This window comes from Gorilla gorilla, chromosome 1 (genome assembly GCF_029281585.2).
Source record: "Gorilla gorilla gorilla isolate KB3781 chromosome 1, NHGRI_mGorGor1-v2.1_pri, whole genome shotgun sequence".
Lineage (NCBI taxonomy): Eukaryota > Metazoa > Chordata > Mammalia > Primates > Hominidae > Gorilla > Gorilla gorilla.
Genome location: NC_073224.2, coordinates 199,433,858 through 199,446,267, shown reverse-complemented (window position 1 = coordinate 199,446,267; position 12,410 = coordinate 199,433,858). Strand labels below are relative to the sequence as shown.

General features: G+C 43.4%; 1 protein-coding gene across 7 annotated transcripts; it reads left to right on the top strand.

The window, feature by feature from the left end:
* EXO5 (exonuclease 5) lies at positions 1 to 7,374 on the top strand. 7 transcript variants are annotated; one of them, XM_019016306.3, is made up of 4 exons: positions 1 to 230; positions 768 to 942; positions 1,050 to 1,107; positions 5,854 to 7,374. In XM_019016306.3, exon 4 carries the CDS (start codon positions 5,884 to 5,886, stop codon positions 7,003 to 7,005), a length of 1,122 nt encoding a protein of 373 aa, XP_018871851.2. In that variant the 5' UTR covers positions 1 to 230; positions 768 to 942; positions 1,050 to 1,107; positions 5,854 to 5,883; the 3' UTR covers positions 7,006 to 7,374. The 7 variants fall into 7 exon arrangements, with proteins under 7 accessions (XP_018871851.2, XP_018871856.2, XP_055248599.2 ...); XM_019016311.4 differs by having other exon boundaries at positions 36 to 211; XM_055392624.2 differs by having other exon boundaries at positions 47 to 199.
* Positions 7,375 to 12,410: the final 5,036 nt, after the last annotated feature.

Here is a 12,410-nt window from a genome sequence, read left to right as displayed (position 1 = left end):
GAGGTAGGCGGCGCCGCGAGGGCCTCTGGGAAGGCGGTCCGTGGGCAGCCGCGGGGCACTCTGGGACTGGGCTGTGGGCGGCTTTTTTGCGAGTGGCGGGTCGACTGTGTAGTCCGCTCCTGCAGCGCGCTCTGCCCGGCTTCCTCAGTCTCCTCGCCCGGAGCGTCCGGGAGCAGCTCCGAGGCCGCGGCGAAACCAGGTGGAGTCCGAGGTTCGGAGGAGTATCAGAGGTTAGGGGAAGGCCGGAGAATGGGCTGGGAGGCTGCGTTTCGGAGCTTAGGGTTCTGTCCCTGCGATCGCCGCGTCTCCCTCCCTTGGTGGGCGCGGCTCCCGGGAAGCGGCTCGTCTCGTCTCCCCTCACAGGCCGGGTTCCCCTTCTGGACCTTCGCCCTCGGAACACAGTGCTGTTGGCCGGGACTCCTTCCCGAGGTGGACGGCTCCTTGTTCTCATTCCTGGCTCTGCCAGAACTGTAGGAAGTGCGCAGTACACTTTAGGGCATGCATGGCACTCCCTGGGAGACAGTGCTTTAGGGCCAAAGATCTCCCCTGCAGGCAAACGCCCGCGGAGCCCACAAGTCCGGGCCGCACTGAACAAGTCAGGATGTTGCCATCGGCAATTCTGCAGAAGGCAGTAACCCATCAGAGAGAAAGAGCCGCTGTCATAAGGTCTCTTGCTTGAGCTGCTGGGTTGAGAATGGAGCTGGAAGAGGGAACTGATCTCGGAGCTCCTTGGGGACCTTGGTTATGTTTGACCCTTTTACTTTCAGGGAGCAGGGATTGGATCAAGTCATTGCATCTAGAGTACGGGGGAACGAAGAAATCATGGAGAGAGTTTGCCCCAGGAGAGAGGCGAGCGTTATGTAACCTAGGATCTGGGGTGGGTAACAGTCTGTGCGGTGTCAATCTGAGAGGAGAAAACACCCAACGTGAGGGAATGGTCAGGTAAGAAAGGACCAGAAGTTCCGGTTCTACCATAGCAAGGACCTAAGTTGCTAATTTAGGTTCTTTAATGCAGACCTGGTCTTTCAGAACTTCTTTCTCTTCCCTAGCCTTGTCATTTCAGCATTCTGGCCTTCCCTATGAGGAGGAAGATCAACGAAGTCACAGGTGAATAGGAGTTTCTTCTCTTCTAAAGTTTCATCTCCTTTGTCAGGGGGAATCGATACACTCTCTGATCTCTTCCTTGGGGAAAAACAAGGAGATCTATCTTCATCGAGTGCTAATATGTGTACTATATGTTATCACTCAATGGTCGGATAGCTCAGTAGGGTTAGTAGGTATTTTAAAGATGTGTCAGTAACTTCAGGAAAACTAGAACCTTGTCCAAGCTTACTCAAAAGGCAAGTAGCATACTACTAAATGCTACCGAACTACTCAGGATTAGGTTCAGAATCCATATCTGTAGGACTCCCAGACTCTTGACATTATGCTGTTTCCCAGCATCCCATTCACTTACTACCTAACAATTTTGCCATACCTGTGACTACCTGTATTATTCTATGTTTTTACTTACTTTTTTTTTTTTTACAAAAATCAAACTTGTCCTAAGAAACAATATCTGTGAAATTAGCCATTTGATGGCTGCTCCAATAACAGTATAGTTATTCTAAGGTGTATCTAAAAATGTTGGTCCATGTGCTATGTAAAATCGTCTCGTGTCAGACATACAAACTACAATTTGGGACACAATGCACTGCATTATGCTCTCTTCTGGATTCTTTTCTGCGTAGGAAAGTCCCAGACACATCTGAGCATCAGTTATCCATCCCTAGTGTACTGTTTTATTCTTATAGATGAATACTTTCACAGAGAATGCCCTGCTTTGTATCTTCTCCAAAAGACATTTCACTTCCCTGTTTAGAACTACCTGTTCTCAATGTTGTATGTAAAACAAGTAGGAACTCCATACATTTCAGGAGCTTCCTCTCTCTTTGGGGAGTTAATGTGTACACAGGAAATAGTCTAACTCTGTGCTGTTCAGTAGAGCTTTCTGTGATCAGGGAATGTTCTGTATCTGTGCCTTATCTGTATCCACCAGCCAGATGTAGCTACTGAGCACTTAATATATGGCTAGTGCAACTGAGATGTGAATTTTATTTTATTTTAATTAATTTAAATTTAAGTAGCCACATATGGCTAGTGGCTACTAATGGCTACCATATTGGACAGCCAGATCTAGATATTTGAAATAAAATATTTTAAGGTTATTGATTTGGACTTGGAGTTCCCCCTCACCCTCACAAATACCTCATAGCATATGTGTTATAAATGCCCTTTAGGGCTGGGTGCGGTGGCTCATGCCTGTAATCCCAGCACTTTGGGAGGCCGAGGTGGGTGCATCACGAGGTCAGGAGATCGAGACCATCCTGGCTAACACGATGAAACCCCATCTCTACTAAAAAATACAAAAATTAGCCAGGCGCGGTGGCGGGTGCCTGTAGTCCCAGCTACTCGGGAGGCTGAGGCAGGAGAATGGCGTGAACCCGGGAGGCAGAGCTTGCAGTGAGCTGAGATCCCGCCACTGCACTCCAGCCTGGGTGAAAGAGTGAGACTCTGTCTCAAAAAATAAAATAAAATAAAATAAAAAATAAATGCCCTTTAACTTTAGTTTCTTGGTGAAGGGTAAATATTCTTTCCAATTTTCAGAGACTTCATAGTTGAAATAAAGTTTCTTGAAATTATTTAAAGCACATTGACAGTTTATAACACTTGTGTAAATGCACAGCTTCTGTATTTTGTTACTATTGAAATATCCTGTAAAGCAATAATGTTGTAGGATACTCTATAAGCAAAAGTCTTACTATTGTATTATTTTTATTCATTGCAGATAACTTTTCTTCTAGCTATCTATGTTTTCTTTCATTAGTGATGTTTAGACTATTTAAAAATCAGTTAAACACAACCACAACTGATATTAATGACGTTTTCAGGGCATCACTTCTTACGCTTTGACATAGGAGTTGGTGCATTCACCTTATTTCACTGCTTATTAGAATAGCAAGAAGGGGACATTTGGTTCATAGCTATCTCTATCAGCTAAAATTCTATGTCAAATTATTTATTTTCCTGGCACTCAAAGTCAGACACTAATGGACTGGTTGTATCTTGTTTTGCTTACTCTCTGTGCAGGTTAGATATGTGGGGTTAGAAGGAAGGCTTAAAAAGAGTATCTTCATAAGATAATTTGCCTAGTTTTTCTTTTTTTTTTCTTTTTTTTTTTTTTTGAGACGGAGTCTCGCTCTGTTGCCCAGGCTGGAGCACAGTGGTGCGATCTCAGCTCACTGCAAGCTCCGCCTCCTGGGTTCACGCCATTCTCCTGCCTCAGCCTCCCAGGTAGCTCGGACTATAGGCGCCTGCCACCAAGCCCGGCTAATTTTTTGTACTTTTAGTAGAGACCGGGTTTCACCGTGTTAGTCAGGATGGTCTCGATCTCCTGACCTTATGATCCGCCCGCCTTGGCCTCCCAAAGTGCTGGGGTTACAGGCGTGAACCACTGTGCTTGGCCACCCAGTTTCTTAAGATTAAAAAATACTTGAAAGACAAAACAATCAAACATAATGTGTGGTCTTTGTTTCCTGGATTAAAGAAAAGCTATCTAGGACGTTTTGAGGACAGTTGGGGAAATTTATATATGAACTGGAATGTTAAGGAATTACTAATTTTGTCAGATGTGATAATGTAGTTATGAGGAGAATGTCATTTGGAAGACAGTATTGTGGTTATGAAGAAGAATGCCATTTGGAAATGTATGCTGAAACATTTAGATTTTAAAGTGTTATGCTGTCTGTAATTTACTTTAAAATAGTTCAGCCAAAACAAAAAAGTACACACACAAGAAGTAAATACAGCAAAATGTCAACAGTTGTTCATCTACATGGTGTGGACATGGGTGTTTGTTGTTTTATTCTTTCTACTTCTCTGTATGTTTGAAATTTTTTTTTTTTTTTTTTGAGATGGAGTCTTCACTCTGTCACCCAGGCTGGAGTGCAGTGGTGTTATCTCAGCTCACTGCAACCTCCACTTCCTAGGTTCAAGCGATTTTCCTGCCTCAGCCTCCTGAGTAGCTAGGATTACAGGTGCCCGCCACCACACCCGGCTAATTTTTTGTATTTTTAGTTTCACTATGAGGTGTATTTTTAGTTTCACCATGCTGGCCAGGCTGGTCTCAAACTCCCGACCCCAGGTGATCCACCTGCCTTAGCCTCCCAAAGTGCCGAGATTACAGGCTTCAGCCACTGTACCCGGCCTTGAAAATCTTTATAGTAAAAAGTTGAAAGAAAAAAGGAGTACAGTACCCATCCCCATCCCACAGTAGGGTAGTGAGATATTGGATGTAAAACACGTGGCTCAGTGTCTGGCACACAAAAAATAACCGCACAATAAATATTCTCTATTATAGCAGTAAATTTTGAGTTTTTAATAATGCTGTAATAGGCAGATTTTTTTCCCATTATAAGCTAGTTTCTTGTGGAGGGAGAAAATAAACTTAATGGGAAACTCCAGTTTAGTGACAGACACCAATTTCTATAATATTAAGAGGATAATTTATGAAGTCAAGCTACTAATTTCCATGTGTTGCTGTAACATCCTCTTATTATTTCATGCATTAATTTGTGTTAGACTATATTTATTTGTATTTATATATAGTTGATCTTTGAATTTGGCCATACTAGGTTCCTTGAACTGCATTTAAAAACAGTTATAGCAGAGCTCCTTTTTCTCAAGGAACAGTTTGTAGTTGAGATTCATTTTGCTCGTCAAGGACTTTGTATCAAGGAAATTGTAGAAAGTGGCCCATGGTAGACTTCTCAAACATTGTTCCTACATTTACAAAGATGTATATTCACTTAAAATAATGAAATACTCTTTCAAGTCAATAGAATTTTGAAGCAGAAAAGGCAAACCTCAAATCTGCTTTTTTTTTTTTTCTTTTTCTTGAGACAGAGTCTTGCTCTGTCACCCAGGCTGGATGCAGTGGTGCAGTCTCGGCTCACTGCAACTCCCATCTCCCTGTTCAAGCAATTCTGCTGCCTCAGCCTCCTGAGTAGCTGGGAATACAGGTGTGTGCCACCATACCTGGCTAATTTTTGTATTTTTAGTAGAGATGGGGTTTCACCATGTTAGCCAGGCTGGTCTTGAACTCCTGACCTCAAGTGATCTGCCCACCTCAGCCTCCCAAAGTGCTGGGATTACAGGCGTGAGCCACCCGCCCGGCCTCAAAGCTCTTTTTAAATCTGAAGAAACTGAGGCCAAGAAAGGTGATTTGCTTAAAGTCACACACAGTATGTTAGTGGAAGATCCAGGAATAAAACTATTTTCCCACTTAAAAAATTCTGCAGTGGCTCATGCCTGTAATCCCAGCACTTTGGGAGGCTAAAGTGGGTGGATCATGAGGTCAGGAGACTGAGACCATCCTGGCTAACACAGTGAAACCCCGTCTCTACTAAAAATACAAAAAATTAGCCAGGCGTGGTGGCAGGCGCCTGTAGTCCCAGCTACTCGGGAGGCTGAGGCAGGAGAATGGCGTGAACCCGGAAGGCAGAGCTTGCAGTGAGCCGAGATCGCGCAACTGCACTCCAGCCTGGGTGACAGAACGAGACTCCGTCTCAAAAAAAAAAAAAAAAAAAAAAAATTCTGCCAAGAGATATATATGGATATATATAAGGAGCCCTATAGCAATACATACCTGGACTATAACTCTAAGGCATTACTAATTGGTCATAAATAAACTGGCTTTTTAAAAGAATGTAAATAAATAATTTGTCATAATTTTGTTTTTATCTCACTGAAATTTGAAAGTGCTTTTGAGAACGTTTTTATTTGAACAATGCATTTCTTTAACATGTTATGCAGGGCCCTTCTAGCCCAATCCAGAGCTGTGCCATGGCAGAGACAAGAGAAGAGGAGACAGTGTCAGCAGAAGCCTCAGGGTTCTCAGACTTGAGTGACTCAGAGTTCCTGGAGTTTCTGGACCTAGAAGATGCCCAAGAGTCAAAGGCTTTAGTTAACACGCCTGGCCCATCTTCTGAATCCCTTGGGAAGGATGACAAACCCATAAGCTTACAAAACTGGAAAAGAGGATTGGATATCTTATCACCCATGGAGAGATTCCACCTTAAATATTTATATGTTACTGACCTGGCTACTCAGAACTGGTGTGAACTGCAAACAGCATATGGGAAGGAGCTTCCTGGTTTCTTGGCACCTGAGAAGGCAGCTGTGTTGGACACTGGTGCCAGCATACACCTAGCTAGAGAACTAGAACTTCATGATCTTGTGACTGTCCCAGTCACCACTAAAGAAGATGCTTGGGCAATTAAGTTTCTGAACATACTTTTGCTGATTCCTACCCTGCAGTCAGAAGGGCACATCAGAGAGTTTCCAGTGTTTGGGGAAGTGGAGGGTGTACTTCTTGTTGGAGTGATTGATGAGCTGCACTATACAGCCAAGGGGGAACTGGAGCTGGCGGAACTCAAGACACGCAGGCGCCCTATGCTCCCTCTGGAAGTTCAGAAGAAGAAAGACTGTTTTCAAGTCAGCCTATACAAATATATCTTTGATGCCATGGTACAAGGAAAAGTGACCCCTGCTAGCCTAATCCACTACACAAAGTTGTGTCCAGAAAAGCCACTGGGGCCATCAGTGCTGAGGCATGCCCAGCAGGGAGGCTTCTCTGTGAAGTCTTTGGGTGACCTCATGGAACTGGTCTTCTTGTCTCTAACACTGTCAGACCTCCCAGTTATTGATATCTTGAAGATTGAGTATATCCACCAAGAGACTGCCACTGTGCTGGGTACTGAGATTGTAGCCTTCAAAGAGAAGGAGGTGAGAGCCAAGGTGCAGCATTATATGGCCTACTGGATGGGCCACCGAGAGCCCCAGGGAGTTGACGTGGAGGAGGCTTGGAAGTGCCGGACGTGTACCTATGCAGACATTTGTGAGTGGAGAAAGGGCAGTGGAGTGCTCAGCTTGACACTGGCGCCCCAAGTCAAAAAAGCCAAATGAATAGAAGGTATGCTTTCAAGAATGTTGATCCTTCCTGCTCCTGCTGTACCTAAGCAAAAGAGGACCAGTCTCTGAGCTTGGCTTTTATGGAGAGTGTTCTTATTTTGGTTCTTTTTTTAATTTCCACAACCTCTAACCACATTCAGTCCAGGACTAAGGCTCAGGGATGAGTGGGAGAGATGGGTTATACTGTCCCTGGAGCTTCATCATGATTGCCTGAGAAGACAGATGCTCATCATGGCTGGAATGAAGGTATCCTTCAGTAAACTTTGCTTTCCTAAGAAAATTCTTCAGTTTCTGATAAGTCATCCCTATTTTTATCTTGATCAAGGCTTTCTACAGTTACATAATAAAATGAAATGCTGTCCATGACAGTTGAACTGATGGTTTTTTCATAACTGCAGTCCTTCAAAGATGACCACCATATATAGTTGTGTACGTGTTATTCCAAGCCTTTAAATATATACATAAACATATTTTGGAATCTGAGCAGACCAAAACATAAACAATAAATATTCTCAAAGAGACAAGGGAAGATGAAGTAGAAACAGGAAGTCATAAATATTAGATATGAAAAACATAATACATGGCTGGGTGCGGTGGCACATGCCTGTAATCCCAGCACTTTGGGAAGCTGAGATGGGTGGATCACCTGAGCTCAGGAGTTCAAGAGCAACCTGACCAATACGGTGAAAGCCCGTCTCTACTAAAAATACAAAAATTAGCCTGGGGTGGTGGCGTGCGCCTGTAGTCCCAGCTACTTGGGAGGCTGAGAGAGAAGAATAGCTTGAACCTGAGAGGCAGAGGTTACAGTGAGCTGAGATCATGCCACTGCACTCCAGCCTGGGCAACAGAGTGAGACTCTGTCTTAAAAAAAAAAAAAGAAAGAAAAATAATACATGAAGTAACATGTAACATTCACATATTGCAATCCAGCAGTAGCACTCCTGGGTATATGCTGGAAGAAACCTACATGTGCAATAGAAAATGTGAACATGAATATACTTTGTAGCACTTTCACAATAGCAAAAGCCTAGAAGCTACCCAGGTGCCCATCAGCAGAAGAGTGGAAAATGTACAGTAGCCAAAACAAATGAGCTACAGTGACATAAAACAATATGCATGAATATTAGCAGCACAACATTCGGTGAAAAAAGTCCTGAAAATTACATACAGCATGATACCCTTTTTATAAGGTGAAAAATAACATTTAAAGGAAAATGTAAAGGTAGTGGAGAGGAATCCCAAGCATCTTAGAAGGCAGTGGAGCTCTTAACTACAAACATCATCAAAGAAGCTAGAGGAAGGAATGATACGGATGTCACCTGGAAGATAAGGACTTGCTTGTGGTGACACTACTGGAGAATTTGCAGAAGTCAATGCATGGGGAGGGCAATTGGCAGGGGTAGAGTTTCTGTATTAACTGGAACTTTAAGAGCCAACAGAACATGGTGAATGTTGTTAGTATGATTCCATGTTATACATGAGCTGGTAAATCCTGGACATCTGTAGGAGATAAGGTAGGTTGTCTCTGGAGGCCCTTCTTCACATACTTTTCTTATGGACCCTGGAATCTTATGATGACTCTTTACTGAGTGACTCTTATGGCCAGGCACTGTGCTAAGCACATTATAATTAAATCTGTATCCATTATCTCCAGTGAGGGAACTGAGGCCTAGAAGGGTTATATAATTTTCTCAGCTGGGTGTGGTAGCTCACACCTGTAATCTTAGTACTTTGGGAGGGGAAGGTAGGAAGATCACTTGAGGACAGGAGTTCAAGACCAGCCTGGGCAACATAGCAAGACCCCATCTCAAAAAAAAAAAGCCAGGCATGGTGGTGCATCCCTGTAGTCCTAGCTACTTGGCAGGCTGAGGCAGGAGGATCACCTGAACCCAAGAATTCAAGGTTACAGTGAGCTATGATCATGCCACTGCAAAAAAAAAAAGTTTCCAGGGTTCTACTGTTTGAAAGTGGTAGACTCCAGGCTAGATATGTCTGACTGCAGTGCTTATGCTCTCAATCATTATGCTATTAAAGTTTTCTTGTTGAACCTCCTGGACTGTATGTTATTATAGGCCCTAGTAAGTTTAGTGTTAAATGAACCTAAATTCACTGGACCTATGGGATAAATGGTATTAAGCTAATAGTCTTCAAGAAAAGAACTTGCTCAAGTTCTATAGCATCATCTTAGTTATACTAGAAGTTTTAAGAACAGAAAAAAGGGCTGGGCACGGTGGCTCACCTGTAATCGCAGCACTTTGGGAGGCTGAGGTGGGCGAATCACCTGAGGTCAGGAGTTGAAGACCAGCCTGGCCAACATAGTGAAACCCCATCTCTACTAAAAACACAAAAATTAGCTGGGTATGGTGGTACACACTTGTAATCCAAGCTACTCGGGAGGCTGAGGCAGGAGAATCGCTTGAACCCAGAAGGCAGAGGTTGCAGTGAGCTGAGATCACACCACTGCACTCCAGCCTGGGCGACAGAGTAAAACTCTGTCTAAAAAAAAAAAAAGAAAAAGAAAATTTGCCAGGCGCGGTGGCTCACGCCTGTAATCCCAGCACTTTGGGAGGCCGAGGCGGGCGGATCACCAGGTCAGGAGATTGAGACCATCCTGGCTAACACGGTGAAACCCCGACTCTACTAAAAATACAAAAAATTAGCCGGGCGAGGTTGAGGCGTCTGTAGACCCAGCTGCTCGGGAGGCTGAGGCAGGAGAATGGCGTGAACCTGGGAGGTGGAGCTTGCAGTGAGCCGAGATGGCACCACTGCACTCCAGCCTAGGCGACAGAGCGAGACTCCATATCAAAAAAAAAAAAAAATTTGTTTTCAGATACTGACATTATTGAGAATTCAGTAATTCCTTGAGATTTCAAATCCTCATTTTAAGTTAACATCTTCTGGTTATAACCTTAGGGTTTCTCATAAGTTGAGACATCTTTACTTGGGACCACCCCAGGATCACTGCTTATGAATGTTTGTGCCCCCTCAAATTAGTATGTTAAAATCCAAACCCTCAATATGGTAGTATTAAGAGGTGGGCCTTTGGGAGGTGATTAGGTAATGCGGGGACAGCTCCCATGAATGGGATTGGTGCCCTTATAAAAGAGTTCCAAGGGAGCTCTTCAGTCTTTCCATCATGTGAGGACACAGTGAGAAGGCGCCTCCAAAACTATGAGAAATAAATTTTTGTTGTTTATAAGCCGCTCAGTTTGTGGTATTTTGTTATAGTCTCTCAAATGACTAAGACAATCACTGATGCTGTTTTCTATAACAGATACCTTCCTGATTCAGCCTTTGCATGTCTAATAATGTCATCTCTCCCTTATGAATTCTGCCTAACATGTCTATACTCCAAATTACAGCCCTGTTGGACGTTTGTTTAGTGAGTGGATAAAAAAAAAAGATGTCACAACAAAGCTATTTCTTGATTTTTAAAAAATTGCTTTCTGGGCCAGCAAATGAGTTGAATACCTTAATTGGGATTAGGATCAATTGTTTATAATAGAAATCACCAAAACAACAGTGGTTAAACAAAACAGAAATGCATTTCTCACTTAAAAAGAAGCCTAACTATAGTTAGTTCAGGACTGGTGTGGCACCCAGTGATGTCAAGAGCCCAGATTCCTTCCCTCTTGTTTCTCTGACATAAACATGTATCTTCTTCATAGTCCAAAACGGCTGCCCAAAATCCAGTCACCCGTTACACATTCAGCATAAAGCTGGAATAGTAGAAAGGCACCCTTTTACGGACACTTTTAAAATGTGTACTACTACTTTCACTTACAGCCCACTGGCCAAAATTTGGCCACCTCGTCATAGCTAGCTGCAAGAAAGGTTGGGATGTGTAGTTTTTATTCCCAGTAAGCATATGCCCTGACCAAAACTAAATTCTATGACTGCAAAAAAAAAAAAAAAAAGGGAGAATGGAGAGAGGATTTGGAGAAAATGGCAGCATAGAAAGCACCAGAAATCTGTCTCCCAGCCTAGACAGCAGCTGCATTGGCAGAATCTATCTGATGCAACTATTTTGGAATCTGGAGTCTGTTGAAATTTTGCAACTTCCAGGGGAAGATGATAAATTGTAGTTAATTTTGGTCAATTTCAACTCTTAGGACGGTAGTAACTACCAGTTCCTCACCCCTCAGTCCTATGGCGACAGCTGTGCACATATTTCTGGAGCAGTTTGCACACAGCTTGATTTTTTCCTCCTTCATTTTTCTCTTTTAACCCCTTTTGGGAGCAAGACATTGAAGACTGGGACATTCAAAAGCATCTGCATATATGGGGAAACTATAAAATCACCATGTACGCTGAGGGGAGGTGCAGGATTAGAAAAGGCCTGAGTAGAAAAGTTTATATTTCATGCTGATTCTTGGGACAGACACAGCCTAAACAATGAAAGAAATAGAAACCCTGAGGAATGGGGAAAATCTGATATCCAGAGTTACCACATTAGATTAAAATGTCTAGTTTTTGGCCGAGCATGGTGGCTCACTCCTGTAATCCCAGTGCTTTGGGAGGCCAAGGTGGGTGGGTTGCTTGAGGTCAGGAGTTCAAGACCAGCCTGGCCAACATGGCTAAACCGTGTCTCTAATAAAAATGCAAAAATTAGGGGGGTGTGGTGATTCTGAGGTTTTGGGACTCAGACTGGCTTCCTTACTCCTCAGCTTGCAGATGGCCTATCTTGGGACTTTACCTTTTGATCGTGTGAGTCAATACTCCTTAATAAACTCCCCTTCATATATACATCTATCCTATTCTGTCCCTGTAGAGAACCCTGACTAATACACTGGATGACAGCACATCTGTTTACAGCATGGATGACTATTTTAAGCCCACTGTTGAGACCTACTGCTCAGAAAAAAAGATTCCTTTCATACTGTTACTGCTCATTGATAGTATACCTGTTCATCCAAGAGTTCTGACAGAGACATATAAGGAGATTATTGTTTTCATGCCTTCTAACACAACATCCACTCCAGCCCATGGATCAAGGAGTCATTTTGAATTTCAAGTGTTGTTATTTAAGAAATATATTTCATAAGGCTGTAGCTGCCATAGATAGAGATTCCTCTGATGGATTTGGGCAAAGTAAATTGAAAACCTGCTGAAAAGGAGTTGCCATTTTAGATGCCATTAAGAATGTTGATATTTGGTGGCTCACGCCTGTAATCCCAGCACTTTGGGAGGCCGAGGTGGGTGGATCACGAGGTCAGGAGATCAAGACCATCCTGGCTAACATGGTGAAACCCCGTCTCTACTAAAAATACAAAAAGTTAGCCGAGCGTGGTAGCAGGCGCCTGTAGTCCCAGCTAATTGGGAGGCTGAGGCAGGAGAATGGCATGAACCCGGCAAGCGGAGCTTACAGTGAGCCGAGATTGCACCACTGCACTCCAGCC